The sequence below is a fragment of the Podarcis bocagei genome (genome assembly GCF_964188305.1).
Source record: "Podarcis bocagei genome assembly, chromosome: 8".
Taxonomy (NCBI): Eukaryota; Metazoa; Chordata; class Lepidosauria; order Squamata; family Lacertidae; genus Podarcis; species Podarcis bocagei.
In genome coordinates this window covers 11,651,097-11,678,215 of record NC_138133.1, presented here as the reverse complement: position 1 = coordinate 11,678,215, position 27,119 = coordinate 11,651,097, and the positions used below count along the sequence as shown (strand labels likewise).

The 27,119-nt window shown below is 40.8% G+C and overlaps 1 protein-coding gene across 1 annotated transcript in view; it reads left to right on the top strand.

Annotated features, from left to right (window-relative positions):
- GABBR2 (gamma-aminobutyric acid type B receptor subunit 2) overlaps window positions 1-27,119 on the top strand; it is a 305,888-nt gene that overhangs the window by 17,501 nt on the left and 261,268 nt on the right. The window contains exon 2 of the mRNA XM_081206236.1: window positions 17,813-17,950. Coding sequence (XP_081062362.1) covers window positions 17,813-17,950 — 138 coding nt within the window. The remainder of the gene's footprint in view (window positions 1-17,812; window positions 17,951-27,119) is intronic.

Here is a 27,119-nt window from a genome sequence, read left to right as displayed (position 1 = left end):
GTGTGTTCCCCATGTCAGTTTTATTTTATTTTCCATCGGATTTGGAATCCTGTCTTTTCTCCATGCACCCAGTGCCAAATAACCCCTGACCATTAGGTCCAGTCGTGACCGCCTCTGGGGTTGTGGCGCTCATCTCGCTTTATTGGCCGAGGGAGCCGGCGTACAGCTTCCGGATCATGTGGCCAGCATGATGAAGTCGCTTCTGGCAAACCAGAGCAGCGCACGGAAACGCTGTTTACCTTCCTGCCTGAGTGGTACCTATTTATCTACTTGCACTTTGACATGCTTTCGAACTGCTAGGTTGGCAGGAGCAGGGACCGAGCAACGGGAGCTCACCCTGTCGCGAGGATTCTAACCGCCGACCTTCTGATTGGCAAGTCCTAGGCTCTGTGGTTTAACCCACAGCGCCACCCGCGTCCCTTAGCCTGTGAGGTATTTCAGGCTAAAAGACAGTAACTGGCCCAAGGTCTCCCAGTGAAGTGTGCAAGTGAAGTTGGAACTTAGGTCTTCCAAGATTTTGTCCACTACACCACACTGACTATTGTATTTACAAATCCACATCTCAGTGTTGTGCTTTGCTGATGTTTGTCACTGTGAATGCTGATGCATATGCAGCAAAAATACTTTCCATCTAAAATGTGAATTGGCCCTCACTGCCAAATGAAATCCCCAATAGAATTCAAAACCTTGGTTGTCATGGCTGATGTGAGAGAGCAGATGAATAAGGGATGGAGGCAATTCACCAGTTTACTTTGCTGACATGTGCAAAGTCTTATTGGATGGTGGCCTTTTTTTTTTGCTGTCACAATTGACCTCGTTTAAAGATGATGGTTCTGGACTCATTACGTGCACTTAAGCTTGCCAGTCTTGTGGAGTGGTGCCTTACAATTATTAACTGTGTCATGCTCTTTCCCCATTTTAATGCTATTTTTAACAGGAGGCTTATACAGAGCAAACATGGAAACCCTTGTTGGGAAGAAATACAGCATATAAATTATAAATAAAACAAATGGATTATTCTCAGAAATAAAAAAATCAACCGGTTCTTTGATTTCTAAAAACTGCTTAAGCAAGAATGTACAGTTCCACAGTGGCAACAGTTCAGTGCAGCAACAGACCAAACATTAGCATTTAAAGTGTTTTCTTATACCCTGAACACGCTTCAAAAGCATTAATAAGCAAATGTTAACATTTTCTTGCTGTGAGGTAAATAGGTGCCATGACTAATTTTTCTGATTAAAAACCAGGGATTTTACTTACAGAGAAGTTAAATGTTCTGCTCTTTGAGAAACCCTATGTCAAATCCTCCGCCCACAGATTTGACCTGAACGTTTTGGAGCGAATGATAAAATTCCATCGGGTTTAATGGTGCAGAATCTGCTGGAGGTGTCATTCTCTGAATATGGAAGTAGGAAGAAAGCCGACTCTTAATTACAGCCCCCCCCCCAAGAATATGATCAGGAAATGCTTTTGAAGTGTGTTTATGATGCAGGCTCGTCTAAGGGCACTGGAGGATCCCTATTTTTTTTTTGAGGAAGGGGCAAAGTCTATCAGCAGCACGTATAAAAGGAAGCAGGAACATGCAGCTGGTAAGGTTAGTCAGCAGCTTGTGTTGACAGTTCCTGGACTGCCAATACAGTGGTACCTCAGGTTACATATGCTTCAGGTTACATACGCTTCAGGTTACAGACTCCGCTAAACCAGAAACAGTGCTTCAGGTTAAGAACTTTGCTTCAGGATGAGAATAGAAATCGTGCTCCAGCGGCACGGCGGCAGCGGGATGCCCCATTAGCTAAAGTGGTGCTTCAGGTTAAGAACAGTTTCAGGTTAAGAACGGACCTCCAGAACGAATTAAGTACTTAACCCGAGGTACCACTGGACTGGACTGTTTGTTTGGCCTCCTTTACCCTGTCCTCAGCCTTCATTTAGATCCTTTCCCAAGCCTGTTCCCCATCTGTCTAGTCTCAGTTGTCCTGGCCATATTCCTTCCTAAACCTGCCTGTCTTTCTGCTGACCAGCGCTGTTTCCTGCATTTCATCTTGCCCCTGGCAGTCCATGGTTGTTGTATTCTCTTGTGCTGAGCTGCTACATATGATTATAGGGGACACAACTAAAATATCATGACACCACCACCACACACTTATATAAGGGTTCACCATGAAATATCTGTTTTGCTATCCTTAACATAGTCGTTTCCAGCCTCTTTGGGCATGTGGGCACATTTTGAACTTTGAGGGAGTGCTAAGGGTGCCAGTTGCAAAATGCCTGCCATGAACACAAAGGAGCAAATTCGTCTAAGTAGGTGTGCTAGCAGGAGCCTGTGCAACAAGTCCAGCTAGTGCAATGGGACTTCTCTCCTCTCTTCGACTGTGCACTCCTATGCTATGGGGGATCTGGAGAACCCCCAGAACATCACACAGGGGGAGGAGAGGGGAGAATGTCCCTTTAGTCAAACTGAAACATTTGTGCAGATGGAAGAATGTGATTCTGATACATGCAAGTAAGAGCCTCTGATATCTTGTTTTGGGTGGAAGTCAGGACAGTGCCTGGGCATTAGCTCCTGGACAACAGGTGACATGCCTAATCCTCTTTGCAAACTTTTCAAATTTTTGCATTTACCACTTGGGGAGAGGATTCATTAACTCCCACAGACCATTATTGTGTAGTAGCATTTGCAACGAAATGAAACAAAACGAAAAAAACAAAACACTTTTAGGGAGTACCTGATTTTAGACAGACCCACCACAGATAGATACAACCTGGTTGATAGTGAGGGAAAGAAGCACAAACTACTGAGATTCCAAAGACTACCGTACTTGAAAATAAGACAGAAGCATGTGATTGTTGAGCGGAAACTCTCTTGTACCTTTGAACAGTGAGCTGAGAGATTTGCTTTCTATCCAGCAATATTTCTTTTGTACAAAACGTGGACTATTTCCCCATCTTTTTTTTTTTGCAGTCATTATATGGAGCAGTTTCAAGAACTTTGAAGCATAACTGCTTCCACGGACAAGATACCTATTTAGAAGACTATTTAAATAGTATTTAGGGCACTCCTTTGTTATCGGCGTTAACAGTTAATCTTATTTGTGGGGTGAATTTCACAAGAAGCTTTTCAGGTGTCATGTTTATACCAAGCACATTTTTAAAAGGTTAGCATTTTCCAAGGAGCTTGTATGTTCCCGAGTATATATTTGCACAGGCTTAATTGGACCTGTTGTCTAATTTAAAAGGTATGAAGTGTGGGGCAGGTAATAAAAATTACGAAAAAATAGGGAGGACAAGATAAGTAAGCACTAATTTTAGGTAGCAACGTAAGGGTGCAAAACTTGACGTGATGATGAATACACACCTGCCTCTGAAAACAGTTTCTGCACGCTCCTCTGTAAAGTATTGGGTTTTTGAAAAAAATGTGCTTGTATCCTAATGCCATTGTGTCCTGTTACCTGGTTTGAACAAAGACATTGGATTCTTATCCCATTATACATGACTAAGCCATTTCTCACCTTCTCACCCCTTGCCTTTTCCTGTAAGACCTATTACAGTCGTTAAGAGTCGTCAACAGGCTCATCTCAGCTATCTGCCAATCTCCCATTCCCACCACCCTTCTGAGTAATACCCCTCCCCACCTTCTCACTATATAGAAGGATCTGGCAACTTCTGTTTCAGTGTATCTGAAGAAGTGTGCATGCACACAAAAGCTCATACCAAGAACTAACTTAGTTGGTCTTTAAGGTGCTACTGGAAGGATTTTTTTTATTTTGACCATTGTGTCCTGTATGTCAGTGCGACTCAAAAGTGGTGGTCCATGGACTGGTGCCAATCCACAATCCACCAGCTAGTGGCCCCCAGTGACACAGCTCAGGTTGGGTGGGATGCTTCAGGAACCAAATACGATAGCTTGAGAAGCACTGCTGTGTGTCTCCATTCCTGTTCCATATTACTGGCTATTGCTACCGCTGGGCATATTCTGTTACATATTAAGGAGAGGAAAGGACATACGCTTTTAATGCGTTAGACACGTGTTAAGCATTCCACTTGCATTGGTCCAAAGTCCAATGATGCTACTGTATTGTCAGCTTTACAGTAGTCTGAAACACAGTGGAATCCTATGCATGCCTACTCAGAATTAATCCCGGTTGAGTACAATGGTCTTTACTCCCAGTAAGAGTGTATAGGATTATGGTCATAATTGCCTTGGCTTCCTGTTAACTTCCAAGGCCAATCCAATACTCTGCTTCTTATGTTAGTGAGCATCTGCTCCCAAGTATTCTGCCTTATCAGTTCATCCTACAGAGGCTTGCTCTCTCTTCCTTTATTTTCTGGTCAGAATGTGAAGCAGAGTCTTTACAGTGGCAGCCCCTGCCCATTGGATTTCTTTTTCCTGGGGAAGCATGGCTGGCCTTTCTCTGCTGTTTTCTGTTTTTCTGACAGCCCCCCGCCTTATTAAGGAATGCATTGTAGGGCTTGTGCTCTGAGCAGCGATATTTTCTCAGCATTTTTTATGGCTGGTTTTCAGGTGTTTTCATTATTTGTTCTTATGTGTATTTAATTGAAAATTGCTTTGTGTGCTTTAATGGAATGGAATAGCAATTAATAAGCTTTATAAATAGTTAATTAGCTGAATAGTGCTGCCAGTTGTGTTTTGCTCATTTATTAACATGTGACAAAATTGTGATGTCTGCTTGCTTTTTACCTTACCTTCTTTCTGTACTGAACTGAGTCCTGTGTTTGGGCTGTGCTACTTGAGGATGAAGGTGAGGGTTTACCTGATTGAATTCTTCTATACATAAAAAGGGATTCCCTGCACATAGAAAACTACCATGTCAGGAAGAAGCCAACTTATTTTTATGTAAAAACATATTTTGTTGCATTGTGCAAAATATGAGAAAGCCAGGGTTGAACTGATACTACCCTTGCTGGTACCTCAGGAAAATCAGAGGCTCACTATGTCAGGTTCCTATTGGAAGACAGGACAAATGCTAGAACATTAGCAGTGGCAAAGTTTTTATCGGTGGTTGCAAGAACAAATAATCCCTATATTCTGAACAAAATGCTTGTGTAACCTGGAGGTAGGCTGTATGAATTGTGTATTGCTTTGTAATGATTTGTTGGGTCTCTGGACCGTAATAAAGATTGATGATGATGATGATTTTTATGTATAAAAAGGTAAAGGGACCCCTGACCGTTAAGTCCAGTTGCGAACAACTCTGGGGTTGTAAGGCTCATCTTGCTTTACTGTCCGCAGACAGCTTCCAAGTCATGTGGCCAGCATGACTAAGCCGCTTCTGGCGAAGCCAAAGCAGCGCACGGAAACGCCGTTTACTTTCCCACCGGAGTGGTACCTATTTATCTACTTGCACTTTGACGTGCTTTCGAATGTATACAGATACATTATAACCTGCACATAGAAAACTAGACTGGGCTCTTCCCCCGCCACCAAAATGCTAATTTTCTATGTGCCTGAATTATTCTTTTGTATCAAGGAGCATTCCATTCTGTGAGCCCCCACCTGCAATTATGAAATGCTGCCAGTCAGCCATTGGTTGCACCACCTCATTAAAAACTAGGCTTTGGTTTCTTCAAGGCCACTGACTATGTCTTATAAGTTGATGCTTGCACTGCAGAGTAGCAAGGACATTTTTTTTAATGGCCCTGCTTCTTTGTTTTTAACCCTAACCCTGCATTGACACAGGTAGAAATTAAGCAAAAGGAAGTAGCTCTTCATAGCACCTCATTTGGTAGGAGAATCCCATCTATTTATGTGTGCCATGCTGCTAATAGCACAGGAGCAGGGCTATTTAAGGAGTTGGCAAGCCTTGTTCCACCCCATATTTATCTTAGCCGATGGAAAGCTGCAGTTGTGTATGCTAGAGGGTCTTAGGATGGTTCTTAAAATGCCAAGACCGGCCTTGTCCTGGATGACATCTGCTTCTTTTTACACTGCTGGTATTGCCCATGGCCCCTTGCGGCAAGTGTGTGTGTACCAACTCTCAGTTCCACATCTAAGGGTATTTTGCTCATGCGTTAGGTGCCCCAGACTTGATTCGTTTCCACTGATCTATAGCTGCTTTTACTAGATGATCACTGAGGAAGTGTGTGTGTCTTTTGGCTGTGTGTGTTTTCCATTCTTCGCAGTGAACTGCATGCAAACCCCAAACCCACAGCTGCTGTTGCCTAAAGACCTCCAGTCACATGCCCCTACCTCATTGCTCTGAGTTGGCAATCCAAGCCAGGAGATACCCCTCAGAGATGTCAGAATCAGCCTTCAGCTCCTCATTCTCATAGTATATGTCCTGCACTAGCTACATCAGGGCACAGAATCAGGTGTGTGTGTGTGTGTGTGTGTGTGTGTCTGTTTCTTTCGTTCACATTGTTTTTTTAAAACTAAGAAAACTCTTTTATTTCATCCTTTTCATCTACGTAGAGTGTGAAAGGCATAAAACTTAATCAGAATTGTTGAGGAAATAGCAAGCATCTTTGGTCTTAGCAATCAGTTATCGAATTAAATTGAGAATAAAGCAATTAGAAGCTTATTTAAATAGGTCATGGGGCAAATCAGTTTAAAGCCCGACTTTTCAGTGCAACATTTTTATGTTTTCCTGAACTGTGCATAAAAAGTAACTTGCCAGCTGGGTGTCCCCCCCCCCCACTTCATCATTATTTGCATCACAAAACATATTTACAGTTAGGTTAGTACATTCTGACATTAAGTTCCCAGTGTAAGTATGACAGAGGATTATTAGCTTAATGTGTTCTTGCCTGAACTGAGGAAGGAACAGAGTTGCAACGATAAAGTATCATTCATGGAGCAGCCACATTTTGTGTGTGTGTGTGTGTGTGAAATAAATGTGTATATTCCTGCTAATTGTCAAAGGCCCATTTAAAGTTAGTTCAACACTGTGAAACAGGGAATTGTGGTTTTCATGTGGTCGTCTTTCCAGTGTCACAGTGCTGCCCAAATATTGTTTTCTGAGTCATGTTTTCCTCGAATAAAAACAGGACGCACCATTCTTGTACCCGAAAAGTTCTTTCAGAGTGTGAAGAAGTAAGAATTGCTACCCACCCTCAAAGAAGCCTGCCTACTCCCTGTGTGTTCGCGCAATATACTCTTTTGAACAAGCCTACTGAATGGGATGTGGACATGAGTGGCACTGTGGGTTAAACCACAGAACCTAGGACTTGCCGATCAGAAGGTTGGCGGTTCAAATCCCCGTGACGGGGTGAGCTCCCGTTGCTCGGTCCCAGCTCCTGCCAACCTAGCAGTTCGAAAGTACGTCAAAGTGCAAGTAGATAAATAGGTACCGCTCTGGCGGGAAGGTAAATGGCGTTTCCGTGCGCCGCTCTGGTTCACCAGAAGTGGCTTAGTCATGCTGGCCATGTGACCCGGAAGCTGTACGCCGGCTCCCTTGGCTAATAAAGCGAGATGAGCGCCACAACCCCAGAGTCGGTCACGACTGGACCTAATGGTAAGGGGTCCCTTTACCTTACTGAATGGGATGCTGGAAAGACCATTGTATACCAGCAGTAAAGCAGGAGAGATTGAGCCTGCAATCCTGTGCACACTTGCCTGAAATTAAGCTCCATGCAACTCAATGGGGCTTGCTTCTGATTAGGCATGCATAGGATCACACAGTAAACAGTCCAGTCACACAGTGGAAAGATATAGCATAATTAAGTAACTGAAAGAAGGCAAGTAAGTTAATTCCACAGAGGTGCGCCAGGCAGCCTTTTCTATTGATGAATACCATGGGCTCATAAAAGCTGCCTTTTATTTATTTTATTGACTTCTGGCAGTACGGTGGTACCTTGGTTTACAAACAGCCCTGTTAACGAACTATTCGGTTTACGAACTCCGCAAAACCGGAAGTAGTGTTCTGGTTTGCGAACTTTACCTCGGTCTACAAATGGAAGCCAAATGGTGGAAGGGTACTGGCAGCAGGAGGCCTCATTAGGGAAAGCGTGCCTTGGTTTAAGAGCAGATTTGGTTTAACAATGGACTTCAGGAACAGATTAAGTTCGTAAACCGAGGTACCACTGTATATGATAAACTTCTAGCAGGTAACTTAACCAACTTGCTCCAACGTATTGTTATAATATAGTATGTGGACCCAGTGCATAACCCTGTTACATTAACCCCACTTACCTGGGAGTAAACATCATTGTATTCAATAGGGCCTACGTATCAGTAGGCCTGGGTAAGAACTGGTAAGACCCATTTAGTTCAATGGGGCTTTCTCCCAGTTAAGTGTGATTAGGCCTCGAGTCTTGAGGATAAACAGTCAAATCAGAGGTTGGATGGCCATCTGTGAGGGATTCTTCAGCTGTGATTCTTGCACTGTGTAGAGGGTTGGACTAGATGTCACTTGGTGTCCCTTCCAACTCTATGATTCTGGGACCATCACATTTTACTGCTTTTTATCAAATGCTGGCCAGATTTGAATGTAATGAGTGATCTCAATGGGAAGTACTTCCAAGTAAACACTAAAAAGATTGCACTCGTCAATATTTCCCAAGCCTCTTCTAATGTCTCGTCTGTAAATGCAAAATAAGGTCCCAGAACTTGTGTTTTGCAATTCTGTTAATGCAAAAGTATGCAAATAATCAAAGCAGGAAAAACACTTTGACAGAAATGGCTTAATGTAGTTATGTTGGAATCACTTTGTGTAATTATGTTAACATTATATGATTTTCTACTGTTCCCTCCCAAAAGATTAGACTAAATTGAAGGTATAGTTATGAAATCAGTTGATGAAAAAACAGACCATCTCCTGTCTATTACTGACTCCTGTTTGAACTGAAAAGAACGTTGCTTCAAGAAATGAATATCACAGGCAGGGATGGTTGGATACTATGCCCTGTAGAACAACCCTCACAGTAAAATTGGAGCTCAAGCAAGAATGAAAAGTCCAAGGCACTCAGGCAGGAAGCTGTTTTTAGCGTACCACCACCCTCTCCCCATATTGGATGTCTCTTTAATAACAACAATAATAGTAATATTTTTATTTATTTACACCCCGCACATCTAGATGGGTTGCCCTAGCCACTCTGGGTGGCTTCCGGCACATATAAAATCACAATAAAACATCAAACATCAGTGGCAACAATCTGATTCAATATAAAAAAGTCACAATAACTTTAAAATAAACAACTTATATCAAATAAAGCAATATTCAATAATCCATTGGAATCTAATAGTTAAACAGTAAAATTAAAACATCAGCAAATAATAATTAAACAGTTTGCACTTATCAACCACAAGAATTACCAATCTATAATTGATAAAAATAACAGCAAACCACAATGCATAAAATACCACAACACATGCAAAACCATATAAAAAGGATCAAACTGAGAAGCAAGGACACACATCTATCTATCATCTATCTATCTATCTATCTATCTATCTATCTATCTATCTATCTATCTATCATCTAGCTATACACCCACTCCCTGAACTCCTCTGTTCCCAGCTGCTCTTAATGTCATGGTCTGGGAAAGGCTTCCAGGGCTGGAGGGTGGGGCAAGGCAGGTGAAAACAACATTGCCTGATGAAGAACAGAAAGTCTCTCTCCCCCTTCACCTTTGAAAAAGGACCACTTCCTGGCAGTGGCATCATAGCCAAAGGCACCAAAGGCAAGGGGGATCCTTTTCAAAAGCGAGAAGACACGTAAAATGCTTTCTTTTTCCTCTCTATCTCAGCCTGGAGGTAGGAGAGTCTCCTCCAAGCCCAGCCCATATTTTATCCCCTTGCTATGTCTTTTGAGAGATAGATATAGCCTCATTCTTTGTTCAGCAGCAACAAGCTTTAAGAACACTTGCTTGAGAGTTTGTTCCATTTAATTTATTGTGCCCTTTAGTACTCCGCAGGTTTGTAAAGTAGTGAGGGATTTAATGCATAATATTGTTTCCGTTCAGCATAAAGGAGCCCCAAAACTTAAGTTATTTCTTAAAGAGAAGGCCAAGTAATTGATGAGCATTTGGTATTTATCTCATTGGATGTTGTTTTTCTCTATCAAGATTCCCCATGATGAGCCCATTCTGAGTTGCAGCATTATGTGGGTTTACATGAAAATCCATTTTCACCCACTCATTTGTTTTGTACTGATGTTTCACATAATTTTGAAAAAATACTTGCTTTAGTAATCAGTTTTAAGAGAGCTGCTATAGACAGCCTCTTTGCTCCTAATTTGGCCAATATGTTATTACTGTTTTGGAGGAGCATTTTAAATGTCTATAATTTATTTTATGATGACATTATCCTGTGTTTTAATTATAATTGATGATATTTTTCTGGCATTTGGGAATATTGAAAACTTACCAATATTTCTCCCCTGAGATTAATCCTGTACATTACCATGTTAAATTTCCTTCTTACTCTGCTTCTGTTTCTATTTTCTATGCCTTCTGGGACAGCATAGTGCCGTGTACATTTAAATCATACATATTAATCAGTTTTTGTTGAGTGTGCTAGTAGGAATACCATTTTACATTCTGCAAATCACAATCAAATTCATTTTAAACGGAAGATGCCTGTAAGACAATTTCTATGATTAAAGCTCAGTTCCACTGATCCCTCAGATAACAATGTACAAGACAGACATTTTTCTGAATCTCTATATCAGAGGAGAAACTGGACCATATCACATGGTGAGCATTGACCTGTGCCAATTATACTATCAGAATGAATTTGTTTTAGGTTAGGGTCCCTAATTCCAAGTCAAGTATTGTATCCAGTGTAAATTAAAAGGTAAAGGGACCCCTGACCATTAGGTCCAGTCGTGGCCGACTCTGGGGTTGCTGCACTCATCTCGCTTTATTGGCCAAGGGAGCCGGCATACAGCTTCCGGGTCATGTGACCAGCACGACTAATCCGCTTACCTTTCCGCCGGAGCGGTACCTATTTATCTACTTGCACTTTGACGTGCTTTCGAACTGCTAGGTTGGCAGGAGCAGGGATCAAGCAACGGGAGCTCACCCCGTTGCGGGGATTCGAACCGCCGACCTTCTGATTGGCAAGTCCTAGGCTGTGTGGTTTAGCCCACAGCGCCACCTGAGTTCCCCAGTGTAAATTATTATGTACTAAATACCAGCAGGATGCGTTCCAGGTTGTTCTGTGCCACCTCGATAAGAGTCTGTGATGCCTGAAAAAAATGTGTGCATTAAGATTCCAAACCTAAATGGACTGTTGCTATTTCTAACCATTTTAGATGCGAAGGGGGTAGTACTTTGTTTTGTGTTTGGTTGCTTTCCTCCACATACCACCTCAGCTCCAGCCAGTGGTTCCAACTTTTGGCTTCTCTTAGGCTCCTCAAGTCTAGATGTCCTTTGCCTGGCTCAAACTTCCAGCACAGCTGCTGCTTCTGCCCCCTTTTCAACACACTGGCTGGTTTCTTTTGGTTGTTCCACCCTCTGGCCTTGATTTTGGATTGAGGCTGCCCCTTTATTTCAAGTTGGGCTCTCTGCAGATAGTCACTTAAACTTTGGGTGGACTTCTCCATCCTTATCAGACCACTATTCTGGTCTAGTGGGATGAAGTAGAATGTCTGCTGACATGGCCGATCAAACCCCACTAGTTCTGAATCTCCTGTGTCTGTATATAAATAAAGTACCTTGCTCCCAGCTCTGCTCTTCTTTGGAAATAATGCAATTTGACAGTTAGCCATTCATTCAGCCACCTGCCAGTCTCTTGTTGATATTTTGTATATAAAAGTCAAATGGTTTATATGTGGTTAACTCATTACATTCAATAGTATGAATTCCTTTATACAGTGGTGCCTCGCAAGACGAAATTAATTCGTTCCGCCAGTTTTTTCGTCTAGCGAATTTTTCGTCTTGCGAAGCACGGTGTCGGAAAAGTTTTGGAAAAGCTTCAAAAATCACCAAAAACCTCAATAAAGGCTACCACACCGCGTTCTATGAGTTGCTCCTCGAAGTCAAGTCGCAACTGTATTAACGGTGTTAAGAAAAAGGAAACAAACTTGCAAAAAACGCAAGACGTTTTCGTCTTGCGAAGCAAGCCCATAGGGAAATTCATCTTGCGAAGCAGCTCAAAAACCACAAAACCCTTTCGTCTAGCGAGTTTTTCGTCTTGTGAGGCATTTGTCTTGCGGGGCACCACTGTACGTTCCTTTAAATCCCCCACAGGGAAAGACAAACAGGTCTCTGAAAACACATTACTGAGCATAGAAACAAAAGCAGACATCGTATTAGGGATGCAACTGTAATGCAACAGTTCTTGGATTGTGGTCATATTCTAGGAGATTTTTGGGGGGTTTTTTTTTATATGGATTAAGCATCACAAATTCCAGTCAGTCAAGATGAAAATTACACACACTGGATCCCAACACATCATGGCTTTACATACTGAGCAGCATTCATATCTTCTGGATTAAATGAAATATGTTGGTTCTTGTGGTTTTCTTCACTGTTCAATATGTGAAGAAAAAAATATGAGCTTTGTCAGAATTAGAATTCAGGGTGAGGATTTAAATGAATTAGGGAATTGTTTTTTGGGGGGCATTGGTTGTTGTATTTAGAATGTGCTGTAGGACTATAATGGTGGAGGTTAAAAGCCCCCCCCCATGGCATTAAAAAAATCGAAAACATACTCACTCACTGAAACATAAATTGGCAACAGTCAATTGTTGTTGTTGTTTAGTCATTTAGTCGTGTCCGACTCTTCGTGACCCCATGGACCAGAGCACACCAGGCACTCCTGTCTTCCACTGCCTCCCGCAGTTTGGTCAAACTCATGCTGGTAGCTTCGAGAATACTGTCCAACCATCTCGTTCTTTGTCGTCCTCTTCTCCTTGTGCCCTCCATCTTTCCCAACATCAGGGTCTTTTCCAGGGAGTCTTCTCTTCTCATGAGGTGGCCAAAGTATTGGAGTCTCAGCTTCAGGATCTGTCCTTCCAGTGAGCACTCAGGGCTGATTTCCTTAAGAATGGAGAGTTTTGATCTTCTTGCAGTCCATGGGGCTCTCAAGAGTCTCCTCCAGCACCATAATTCAAAAGCATCAATTCTTTGGCGATCAGCCTTCTTTATGGTCCAGCTCTCACTTCCATATATCACTACTGGGAAAACCATAGCTTTAACTATACGGACCTTTGTTGGCAAGGTGATGTCTCTGCTTTGGTGGCAGTGACCCAGTAGTGCTTTATTCAGCTAAGCAGAATCAGCAGTCAATTAGTAGCTTCTAAATGGGGACTTTCTCCAAAAGAAAAACTTAGCAAGAAGCGATACATACAAACATTGGTAGAATAGACCAACTATGTTCATAATTGCTATAACCTATTTGAGAATGTTTAAAACAACAACAGCTTGGGGCCTTTTGTAAGGTACTAAGGCATAATGTGAATTGTACTGAAAATTACTTGCTGCAGGACTATGATGGCCGCTTACCCAGTATAAGGTTGGGCTGTGGTTGCGGCCCGTCACGCCAGACCCCCTCCCTCACAGAAGAAAGGCCTCTTCATTTTGTGGCCAGTCACTGAGGATTTCCCACAGCCAGCTGCAAAGGTGGGCGGGATAACCTGCCAAGCCAGAGATTCACCATCCACCAATCAGCAGGCTGCTCCCGATTTAGGCCTGCGATGCCTGTGCTTGGGATGGTTGTAAAGTTTTGGTGCTTTTTACAGTGGCTTTATTCATTCATGCTTTGATCTCTCCTTGATTATGTTCTCACAGTGTCCACCCGATTGTACAATATTAGCTAAGTTGCAGAGTAGACAAGGTGTTTTGGAGTTGTTGTTGTTGTTGGTTTACTGTGAAAACATAGATTTTGTAGGGCCACTGGGTTGTGGTTTGGCCGTTTGACCAACCCTGCTTTGAGGACTTAATTAAGAGCCTCTGGTTTGGGCCACCTCCTCCACCAATGATTTGTACATATTAGAACACTTCTATGGCAAAACCCCACAGGCAGACTATATTTGTTCACTTCAGTAGTTTCTTATGTTTATGGTGTCTCTCGTTGAAAATCAAATAGTTATTGTCACTAAAATAGGTAACGGAACAAGAAGACACTTATTTGCTTTGAACAATCCTTTTCAAGATCCACTATTCACAGAGGCCAAATATTTTCCTTTTGAGGGTTCTTGGCGCTCAGTGATAGCAATCAGCAGTCCCATTATCATTACTGTGAGACTGAAGGTAGAGATTGAAATTTAGAATTAGGTTTGAAAAAAAGAAAAATAAAGTGTTGAGCTGGGAGTTGTAGAAATCCAGGGAAGAACAATATCTACTTGATCTAAATGAGAAACAGTTATTCCTATTTTTTCATTTAAGCAATTAATCTGCAAAGCTAAGAAACAGCACAAGGTGCAGAGGCAGACTTTTAAGGCTTGCATTTAACAATGATTGGCAGCCCTCAGGTATGTCCTCTATCTTATGTCCTGAAAGTTTATGGGACAGCAAGGAGGGGCCTTGGTGAAATGATAAGAGCTGTGGATTCTTGCTCTTTGTTTTTGATAAATATGCCCCCCCAATTTGCCTCTAACAGAGAGGCATTGTTTTATGACTTACCGCATTTTTTGCTCTATAAGACTCACTTTTACCCTCCCAAAAAGTAAGGGGAAATGTGTGTGCGTCTTATGGAGCGAATGCAGGCTGTGCAGCTATCCCAGAAGCCGGAACAGCTGCTTTCACTGCGCAGCGATCCCTCTTGCTGTTCTGGCTTCTGAGATCCAGAATATTTTTTTTCTTGTTTTCTTCCTCCAAAAACTAGGTGCGTCTTGTGGTCTTGTGCGTCTTAGAGAGCGAAAAATACGGTACTTAAATAATAAGGAGGCCATATCTATCAGGGGATACCCATTATATTATTGGTTTCCACTGCCCAAAATTTCTTGCTAGAGTCTGAAACAATACATCAGCAGAACTTTATTCTAAAATGTAATGTGACCTCGTGTCCAGGAACTAGGCTGCTTCTGGAGTGAACATAACTAGGAATGTTGTATTGGAAGAAGGAAGAGTAGTTCCTGTCTTGTTTTGGAGTAAATGAATTATCATGTGGCCAGTGCAGATTTAACAGGGTTCACCTTAAAACCACAGGCAAAGGGACTGGGAACAAGCATGGTGAACTCAATGATTTCCCCAGTTTGTCTCCTGTCTTTCATGTATCCTCCCCTCCCTCCAGCCGCAGGTTTATGTTAGCTTTGACATCAACCATGGTAAATGCTAGCCAGGGTTATTTTGAAAGTAAGACTTGATGCTGGTTAAAACATAGTTAAGAGTGAAGTCTACATAGTACTAACCAAGGGTTGACACACCCCTCTTAATCCTAGTTGTGCCAGCGTAGTTAAGAATGAACACTACACAGCACTAATTTTACTGTTGACACAATCCTCTTAAACACGGCTAAGGCTGGTGGCATAATTTCTTTAGGATGGGGCAGGTGAATGGAGCTTGCAATCCTCCCAAGTATTTCTGGTTCCTTAACCATGGTTAAGGAATTATTTATGTTGCATCTGCACCAGTCTATGGAAGTATGAGGAGTTTGAGTGAGTTGTTTCCCCCCACTTTAGTTGTCTTGTCAGGGAGAAATACTGCTGTGCTGATGTAGAGACCACCCCTAAGGGGTGGTAGTTGAAGCATTGGCTTAATTAAGAATGGTAAGATGCAAATATGTGTTAATTTACTTCAAACACTTTCACAAGAGATACAGGGAAAACACTTTTCCCTTGCTAATGTGTCTGCTTTGAACTTGTTAATATGGTTGTCACAGTATCTAATGTGGGAAATAGCACTGTTTTGAATTCAAAGAGAAGTCCCTACTTATTTGCCTATTTAATCTGAATAATCTGACATATTCACGTTGTCCTCTTTTCTGTGAATGGATATGGCTTAAGCAAAAGCATTAGTGTAATTGCTGAATATGAAACATCTGATCTCCCTGGCCAGCTGGCCTCTCCTGAGGTAAACGGTCTGTGGGGGGTGGGGGTGGGGAGAGAGACAGAGACAAATCTGAACATATTATTTTGTGAATCACAACAATGTGGTTCCTTTTGACATCGCAGGTTGTAATTAGGCTGGCCTGAAAAAGAGGACAGGGTTCCTGCGCATTTAATAGTTGTACAGAAGAGAGAATTTCAGCAGTTATAACTTGACATGCTAGCTGCACTTTCTGAAATCCCCTCATCTGCACAGATGTTAAAGGCGCAGGAGTCCTGTCCTCTTACACCAGGACAACCTAAAACTAATAGAGATTGGACTACTAAAGTGAGGTGACTGATTTAATTAGACACATTAAATTATTATTATTTTGTTACTTATTCACTACATTATCAAATCATATAGAGTAGTAAAAAATATTTTGGATGAGATGGAAGAGCTACATGGATGCGAGCATTGCTACTACAACTGTTTTAGGTTGTGTATATTTAATTTTTCATTCCACGTGGGGCTATTCCACACATTACAGATTTATTCCTGAGCCGACACACAAAAGAGAGCTGCAGCCAGTCTTAGCTCTCTGATGTATGTGCATGAATGACTCGCATTGTTTTCCAGCACCTGTTGATCATCTTTATGTTTTAAGTGTGTGCTTAAATCTCTGGAATATGATTCAGGAGAAGCAATGTGTGAAGAAACTCATATATTGGTAGCACAGAACACGAAGTAGTGGCTCTTGCAGACATTAAAGCACGGTTGGATAATCCTTCTGCATTAAGTGCATTTTTCAATGAGTGGCTGCACCAGATCTGTCAGCTTCTGACACTGTCAGGTGGATATAAATTGTCCTGAGCTCATATCAGAACCAGAATAATGGTGCTTAACTTTATCAGTGCTGAAATTAGTGCAGTCTGCACTGTAAAGGAGTGCAGTCTTTTTGGAATCCTATTTGCACCTAGCCTAAAGAAACTTTTCTGTATTCTGTTAAAATGATGACATTTAAAATTTTCAGCGAGCTACCTGCAGCTTCCTAACTTCAAGATCTTTTGCCTGAGATGTAGGTCAGCTGTAACGTTTGGGTTAAGGGTTTTGAGGGCAGAGGGTTGCACTTTTCTTCTCCTTGTTTGGGCTATGGACGAAGGTAAAGTCTGTGCAGGAAGGAGTTGTGGCCATATTGGTGATGGCTCCTGTGTCTCTGTCCACTTGCAGTTTGGTCATTCTTCTCCGTTGATAGTGAGATGATGCCCCAAAGGCATCTGGGACATTATTTTGCATTTTATGCCCTAACACCTCACCCAGCTACAGACATGACATAAGAACTGTTACAGCAAAAGTCTGAAGAGAGTGTCCTTCAGCCTGAAGCAGCATTGAAAGTGCTATGGAAACCAGCAGTGGAGGAAAACTTGGGGGTGGGGGTGGTGGTTTATTTTGATGGATTCTGGTTACAAAATTAAATTTGATCGTATAGAACTTGGCTTTTTACGTGCCTATTCTCTGCCTGTTCCTTTGTTTAATTTATTTACTCATCAAATTCCTATGACACCCTTAATCCGAGGATCGCAGGGTAGTTTACAATATAAAAATACAAAAATGCATAACTAGTAACAAAAAAATAATACGCAAAACTAGTAACAAATAAAAACAATACCCCCCCAAGGTATGATGTGGTAGTGAAATGGGCAGTGTTGACCTTTAGTTGTGAAGTTGAGATTTCAATTTTAGTACGTGGAAGGGCAAGCTACAGCCATTTGCATCAGTACCTTTCAAAGTGACCAATAGGAACACTTTTAAGTTTGTTGTTTGTTGAGTATTGTGCTGCATCTTTGTGGTTTATTATGCTAAATCCTTAACTTTGATCAAATATTAATGTTGCCAATACTAAATTGCATTTAGTGATTAAGCTATTTTTGTTTCTCCCCTTCAGTGTGACAATGCAAAGGGACTTAAAGCCTTCTATGATGCAATAAAATATGGACCTACACACCTAATGGTTTTTGGTGGAGTATGTACAACCGTAACATCCATCATTGCTGAATCCCTAATAGGATGGAATTTGGTACAGGTAAGAACAACTCCTTATAGATATGTTGATTGATACCTTTAAAATGTTAGGTTGTTCTTTGGAAAACTATGTAGATGTTTTTATTATTAATAGTTCTGCACTGGGTTGAGCAGTCCTTAGGCTTGTATGAGCTGCTTTTCACAAGAACCTAAAGGTCTACTGACAGGAAACAGTGACTGGGATGGAGTCAGAATCTAAATGGTGGCTCAAGGAACCAGTTGCCTACAGGTTACTATGAACCATATACTGAAATGGCCTCCATCTAAAAGTACAAATGTACATCTATTACAGATCAAGAATTCTAGCATCAACCTCCCAAACTGGTCAGCATAGAGGGACGAAAGCAACTAATGTGTTTTATAGGTAAAGGTAAAGGGACCTCTGACTGTTAAGTCCAGTCACGGGGTTGTGGCGTTCATCTCACTTTACTGGCTGAGGAAGCCAGCATTTGTCCTCAGACAGCTTCCGGAGCATGTGGCCAGCATGACTAAGCCGCTTCTGGCGAACCAGCGCAGCGCACAGAAATGCCATTTACCTTCCCGCCGGAGCGGTACCTATTTATCTACTTGCACATTGACATGTTTTCGAACTGCTAGGTTGGCAGGAGCAGGGACCGAACAACAGGAGCTCACCCTGTTGCGGGGATTCGAACCGCCGACCTTCTGATCGGCAAGCCCTAGGCTGTGTGGTTTAGACCACAACACCACCCGCTTCCCATAGGTAGTGGGCACTAAAGCAGAGAGATAAGCACAATGGCAGCAATTTAATATAAGGCGTTTTTTGTATATTTCACTGGGCAAGTGAATATGCATAGGCTTGGTTATCACATCGCATCAGTAAGAAAACCAGACGAACGGCCTGATCCTATGCATGCTTGCTCAGAAGAGAGGTCTACTGACTTCAAAGGGACCTACTCCAATTGTGCGCATAATGGAACCTTAGAAGTTAAAAGTAGGGTGGGGGAACAAAGGACTTTTACAGTGGGGCTTCTACTAAAAGTTCAGTAATGCAAAATGCCTATCAATCTATGGGACTTGCTTAGTTGCTGACTCAAAAGGCACGGAAATAATAATTAAGGCACCTTCACAACAGGTAAGCTATCAGTTTTCAGCTCGTAGCCCAAGACACCCTGGACTATTTTAATAAATTCTGAAAAGGGGACTTCTTTGCGTGTTTGTTTTAAAACCCACAACATGAAGACTACATCATAATGTTGCCTATCACTCCCCAGCGGCGGAGTGTAAAGAAACACCACATGCTGTGTGCCACCGGGGGTGAGGGGTGCGGAGGGAGCCCCTGCGGCTCGCCTTGCAAGATGGCACAGGGGGTGCACTCATGTGCCGCAGTCCAGGAGAGTGGGCGGCAGCCTTGCCACTCACCCTCCTCTCTCTGATGGAGCTGCAGGGCTGGGCATGAAGAAGCAGATTTTTTAAATCTATTTTTTGTCTTTTGGAATCTCAGTACCTACAATCCCTAGAAGAAAAGCTTGTTTTTTTAATTAACAATTATCTTAAACATTTTCTTCAATTCATTATAAATCATTTCCCAGAAAACCTTTACTCCCTTACAAGACCACCACGTATGGTAAAAAATAACTTCTTTTTCTTTATATTGCCATCATGTGTTTGATTTTGATTTATACGTTTTTGCCAATCTGCTAGGAGTTAAATACCATCTACACATCATTATCATCTGTTATTTGATTATTGATGTAAACTTCCAAAATGTATTTTGGATAGTTAAGTTTTTACCTCTATCTTCGGTATATTTTATTTTATTTTATTCTATTGCTATGGCTAGTGGCTTAAGCAAATAAAGATTCTACATCATTATCATGTAGTTTTCTTTTAGTGTATAACATGTTGTAAACTTAAGATCTACGTTCCATAACTTCTCCCATGCAGCCATTTCAATATTATGGGATATATCTCTTGCCCAGTGAATCATGGCCAACTTCACCTGCTCGCCTTTGTCTCCTATTCTAATAATAGTTTGTACATTTTTGGAAATAATTTTTATCATTATTCCTTAGTAACTCTCTTTCAAATTGCGAGGTTTGATTTTTTAAAAATCATTTTATCCGCCTTGAAAACTTCATTGAGTTGAAAATATTGTAAACAATCAATTACTTGTCGATCTAATTCTTCAAACCTCTTTAATGCTATTTCCCAGTCCTTTTCTGTTAATAAATCCCTGTATGTCACCCAGTCGTCCCCCCTCCTATTTTTCATTGCTATCGCTTCGAGTGGGGAAAGCCACCAAGGTGTATTTCTTTCTAACAAATTTTTGTATTTCTCCCATACCTTGTACAAATTTCTCTTAATAGTATGATTTGTAAAACTTTTGTGTACCTTAGCTTTTAAAAGCCTTTCTAAAATCAAAACCTGTGTATTATTCAATGTCAACCATTGCTTTAACTAGCAAAGACAGGATGCCTCATAATATAATCTTAAGTCTGGCAGGTAGAAGCCACCTCTTTCCTTCAACTCCACTAGTAATTTATATTTTATTCCTGGTTTCTTTCCCTGCCAGATAAATCTCATAATATCTCTTTGCCATTCCTTGTGTATAAATACTTTTTATTATATTTTCTTCATCATACACAACCAAAGAAAAAGGGGAAAAACCCCTCCAAGAAAAACAATACACATTACAGAAAAACATTAAGTAAAAATAGACGATTAGAAAAGAAAAAAGAAAAAAAAAAAAAAAAAGGATACATACAAACAATTTACTAATAACAACTTCCTTCCCTTCTGATTTCGGATTCCTGTCTTTAATGATTTCAGTCAAACAGCTGGTATAGGATCTTTGATTGTAACATTGGAAGATTAGGTCAGACCTACTGTAGTTGGTAAGCTGCTAAAATTACTATCGAAATAAACCATAAATTTGTTCCAGTCTTCTTTTAACTTTGTATTTTTTTGATTTCTGATTCTTTGCGTCATTTTCGCCATTTCTATAAAGCCATAAAGTTTCAGTTGCCAATCTTTCACCGTTGGTAAAGTTGGGTTTTTCCAATTCTGGGCAATTAACATTCTAGCCGCCGCTGTTGCGTATTGGAACAAGGTTTTGTCCTTTTCCGGTATTTCTTTTCCCACCATCCCTAGTAAGAAGGCCTCTGGTTTTTTGGGGAATGTGAGTCTAAATATTTTTTTTAATTCGTCATATATCTGATTCCAAAATTTTTTTACTCCCTCACATGTCCACCACATATGTATGAAATTCCCTTCATTTGTTTTACATCTCCAGCAGGCCTTGTTACCAGTCTTATACATCCTATTTAATTTTTCTGGGGTTAAATACCATCTGTATATCATTTTCTCTAAGTTTTCTCTAATAGCAGCACTTGCTGTAAATTTTATTCCCTCATTCCATAATTTCAACCATTTCTCCTGTTCTATATTATATCCTAAGTCTCTTGCCCACTTTACCGTGACTTCTTTAATTTCTACCTCTTTTGTATCCCATTCTAGTAAGATATTATACATTTTAGATAGCAACTTAGACCTACTTTCAATTATTTCGATTTGGAATTTTGATTTCTTTTCACTCATTCCTGCTTTCTTATCTTCCGTCCATCTTGCATTGATTTGATGATAGTGTATCCAGCCTTTCAATTTCCCTTGCAACTCCTCATACGATCTTAATTTCCAGCCTTCATGGGATCTTATCAATAAATCTTCATATGTTAGGTTTTGCTCGTCCAAATTTGTTTTCTTAAATGATAAAATATCTATTGGGGATAGCCACCAGGGTGTTTTAGGTTCTAACAGTTTTTTATTTCTTTCCCAAACTTCGTATATCGGACCTCTGATAATATGGTTCGTAAAACTCTTGTGTACCTTTCCTTTACTTGACCAGAGGTAGGCATGCCATCCAGACCTGTTTTCTACACCTTCAAGTTCCAATAAGTCTTTGTTTTCCAGGGTTATCCAATCTTTCACCCAGCATAAGCAAGCCGCTTCGTAATACAATCTTAGGTTGGGTACCGCCAGTCCTCCTCTCTCCTTTCGATCTGTTAGTAGTTTATATCTAATCCTTGGCCTCCTTCCCTGCCATATAAACCTAGAGAGTACTTTCTGCCAGTCTTTGAATATTTTGGTCCCTCTAATAACCGGAATGTTCTGGAAGAGGAACAGCATCTTAGGAAGAATATTCATTTTTATTGCCTCCATCCTGCCAAGCCACGAAAGGTTTACTCTGTTCCAGACGTCCAGATCTTTTTTAACTTTGTTCCAGGTTGTTGTGTAATTATCTTCAATTAAGTTTATATTTTTAGATGTGAGCCAAATACCTAGATATTTTATTTTTTTTGGTTACTTCAATTCCATGTTGTCTCTCTAATTTCTCTTTTATCTCATTTCTCAGATTCTTTGTTAAGATCTTGGTCTTTGATCTATTCAATTTGAATCCAGCAAGCCTGCCGTATTCTTCTAATATTTCCAATGCCTTCTCAGTGCTTCTTAGCGGTTCTTCTAAAGACAACATTAGGTCGTCTGCATAGGCTTTTAGTTTGAACTCCCTTGGTCCTATTTTTATCCCTCGGATGTCCGATGTCGATCTTATTTTATTTGCTAGGACTTCCAATACCATGATGAACAAAAGCGGGGAGAGGGGGCAGCCTTGTCTGGTTCCTTTTTCGATTTGGAATGTATCTGTAAGATTATTATTTATCACCAGTTTGGCTGATTGTTTTGAATATATTGCCTGTATTCCTTTCAGGAATTCACCCTCTATCCCCGTTTCTTCCATGGTCTTTAGTAAAAACGACCAAGAGACGTTATCAAACGCTTTTTCTGCATCTATGAAAATCAAGGCCGCTGGTATGTCGTTGTTGATTTCCAAATATTCAATTAGGTTTATAATATGTCTCACATTATCTTTCAGAAATCTGTTCGGTAAGAAGCCTGCTTGGTCCTTGTGTATTAAATGTATCAAGCATTTTTTTAATCTGTTTGCCATAATGTCGGCAAATATTTTGTAATCGTTGTTCAATAGAGATATTGGCCTGTAATTTTTAATACACATTTTATCTGTATCTGGTTTTGGGATTAGTGTTATAAAGGCTTCCCTCCACGACTCAGGTATTTTCCCTCCTTTTAAGATATTGTTCATGGTATCACGGAGCGTCGATGATAGCTGATTTTCCAGAACTTTATAGTATTTGGCCGATAGACCGTCCGGGCCTGGAGCTTTTCCTATTTTCATCTTTTTTATGGCGTTTTGGACCTCTTCTATACTAATGGGTTTGTTTAGTTGAGATCTTTCATCCTCTGTAATGGTCTTCCCTTTATGACTCTTCAAGTATCTATCTATTTGTGTTGTGTCCTCTTCCCCTTTCTTATATAATGCTTCGTAGAACTCAAGAAACTTCTTTCGTATTCTTATGGGGTCTACTATCAGATCTTCCTCTACCTTTATTTTATTTATCATATTCTGTTTCTGTCTTTTCCTCAATTGCCAGGCTAAAAATTTCCCTATTTTGTTCGCTGACTCAAAGTATCTCTGCTTCATTAGTTTGATTTTCCATTCAATTTCTTGACTCGTCAGCATCGAGTATTGTGTTTGTAGCAGTTTTATTGTTCGGATGCTTTGCTCGTCCTTCGGGTGGTCTATTAATTTTTTCTCATATTCTCTTAGTTGCTTAAGTATCTCTTCCTTCTTCTGCTGTCTTATCTTCCTTTTGTAGTTATTTTGTTGAATGAATAGGCCTCTTACTACCGCCTTGCTGGCGTCCCACACCACTTCTATGTTTATTCCTGTGTTTAGATTCAAATCAAAGTACTCTTTTAAGGTCTTTTTAACTTTTTCCAAAACGTCATCGTTTTCTAGTAAATATTCATTTAGTCTCCACCTGAAGCTTCCCTGTGTGACGCCTTTAATTTCTAGAGTTATCAGGTTATGATCTGAAAAGGTTCTTGGATGGATTTCACAGCTTGTTGCTCTTAAGGTAAGTGCTCGCGATGTCCATATTTGATCTATTCTGCTCCAACTTTTATACACTTCTGAAAAGAAGGTAAACTGTTTTTCTGTCGGATGTAGATATCTCCATATGTCTATTAGATCTAGGTTTTCTTCCAGATCTTGAAATGATTTCGGCAGCTTTCCTTGGTTTCGTTTTCTGCTTTCGGTTAATCTATCAATTTCTAATAACGGCACCGCGTTAAAGTCTCCCAATAATATCACCTTGTTATCATCTAACTCTATTAGAACTTGTTCTAATTTCTTGAAAAACTCAGGTCTGTTTGTGTTTGGGGCATAGATGTTCACTACATTAATCTTTTCTCCCTGGAAGTTAATTTGAACCCCTAATATCCTCCCCTCCTCATCTTTATATATCATTTTTGGCTCCCATTTTTCCTTCACATATATTGCTACTCCTCTTTTTTTTTCCTCTGTAGAGTTTATAAATTCCATACCCAAATACTTGTTTGTTAAAACATGTTTGTGCTTTTTGGCTACATGAGTTTCCTGGATGCATATTATGTCCATTTTTTTCTTTTTTAACACATTCGCAATTTTATTCCTTTTAACTTTTTCATTCAAACCATTTACATTCCATGATACAATTTTAAGGTTCATTTTCACTTTTGTCTACCAATAGATCAGTAAGTTCCCAGTCTAGATTGTACCGGTTTAAATTCGGTTGGTTTTATCTTCTATCTGCTCTTCAATCTCTTCCTCCTCCCCTTCCTCCCCTTCTTCACCCTCCTCTTCCTCTCTCCCACCCCCTGCTCCTCCCTCCCTCTCTAGTCTCTCCTTCAAACTCACTTCCCCTCTTTCCTCTCTCTCTCCTTCCTTCTCTCCACATCTTTCCCCTACCCCCCCGAGATCTTTTTCATATCTGCGTAGGAATTTACTGATTTCCTGGTTTTCTGTTATCTTAAACCTTTTCCCTTTATAAAAAAAGGATATCCCTTCTGGGAATTCCCACCTATGTTGTATGCCGTTTTTCCTTAGGATACCAACTATTTGTTTATAACCCTCCCTTTTTCGGAGGAGTCTGATCGGTATTTCTTTCAAAATAATAATTGGTTTCCCGTCAATTACCAATTTTTTCTGGTAACTTTCTCTCAGAATCATATTTCTCATTTCTATCGATTTAAAAATCACTAAGCAGTCACCTGGGGCTTTTTTCAGTCTGTTTTGTTTGGGTTTTATTTTTATTCTGAAAGCATTTTCTATCGTTTGTGCGACCTCTTCTTCTTTCAGTACGAGCCACGCCGCAAGTTCTTTAACAATTTTTCCTTTTATATCTTCCTCTCTTTCTTCCCCTATCCCTCTAAATTTTAAATTTAGCTGCTTTTGTCTCATCTCCATCAAGGCTAAATTATCCAAGACCTGATCTTGGGTTTTACTCAGTTCTCCAAAATTTTCTTTAGCTTTTTCAGCTTCTTTTCTCTGGTCTCTCAAATCTTTCTGTATTTTTTTGTTTATTTCTTCTAAAGACTTTGTTCTAACTGTAAGATCTTTTATCTTGTTTGAGAGTTCCCCTGTAACAACTTCAATCTTTTTATCAATCGATTCTTGCATCTCTCCTAACTTTTTTTCTATGCGTGTTTCATTTTGCCTAAATTCCTCTTTTATTTTCAACCATAATGCATCTAGGTCTTTTATTTCCTCTTGCCTTGAGGTTCTTCTGTCCATTGGGGTCCCCGCAGATTTCTTCCCGTCTTTCCCCGACATCTGTTCACCCTCCTGCTCTCCTCACCCCCTCCCTTCCACACTCAATTAATCTAGAGGTTTGTAGCTTTTCCAAAACAAAACATACAATCTTAAATCTTATAATTGTCACAGGGTGGGTTATAACCCACCCCTTAATTCAATTTACCCACTCTTTCTATATTCTCTGACTTATTTCTCCTCCCTGTTTTAATAGTATTTGTGCTATCCTTTGAATCAACGTACAGTCGCCCCGTCTGTTTCCACAAACCGTACACAATTTGTTCCCTTGCACCGTGTTAGAGACCTTCCCCTCTAATTTGGGGATCTTTACGGTTACCTAATAACCAAGACAAATTTCAGTTAGGAGGATAATATGCAAGATACCAAAAACAAAGAAGGGGGGAAGGATTAGGAGGTACTGAAAGAGTAAAATAGAGGGAGAAAAACACAAAGGGGAGCAATAAAAGAATAGTGCAGTCCAGATGACACCAGTAACGCGGGGGCTTCTCTTTAAATCTCCGCTACTTGTTTGACTTAGTCCGTTCCCTTGTACTGCGGGCTCCTGTCCTGCCAAAGTTACTTTAAGTTCAGTCCGAGATCAGGGAGGTCAAGGACACCGATGAAACTGGGGAGGTAAGGTGGGGTAAGGAAAAAAGGGGGGGGAGAGCAAACAGGAAGGGCAGCCGGGAAGGGCAGCCGGGTAGGTATGCAGGTGGAGGTCCAAACGGCTTTGAAACTGCTCAACAAAGTCTGGGTGGATTTCTCACTAGGAGGTAGAGAAATCAAATTTGAGGAGTAAAAGTCTCAGATTCAAATTCGGAGAGTAAAAGTCTAAATTCCAATTCCAGAAGAGGAATAAGGGTCCAATTCCCGTTCCAAAAAGAGAAGAGGGTGCAAGCGCCAAAAAAAGGGTCTGGCCCCACAATGCAAGATCAGTCCAAGAGGAGAAAAGAAACCGAAATGAGGTGGAAAGATCTTTCAAAGTCTCTGAATCCTTCAGGAAACACGAGCTTCGGGCGCGTGCAATCACATAACCGCTAACCGGACCTCTGCCCTCAAAGGCAAACTGTCTCGTCTCACCCGTCCGAGCTTGTGTACTATGTCCCTTTTATTGTTGAGATAAAGTGGCAACAAGTTGAAAAAAGAAAAGACTGGAGAGCTAAAAAAGAAAAAAAATGGAGGAAAAAGACCTGGGAAGGTAAGTGCGGAGAATCTGGGTCGTTCTTAAACCCCCGTCGCAGGGGCTGGGGGGGGGGGCTTTGCCTCGCCGTCTCCCTGAGCCGATTTACTCTCGTTCCCCCTCCGTTCGTCTTCTCCACTTCCGCTCGTTCCTCCTGATTCTCTCTTCAGCCTTTAGCTTTCTATTCAAGCTCTCCAACAGTCCGCTTCTCGATACAAAGTCGCAGATACAAAGTCTTTAAAGTTTCATTTCGTTGTATATATTTTTTCTAGTTACTTTGCCCCGCGGAGTCTCCAACGGGGGCTTCCCTCTCTTAGTTCT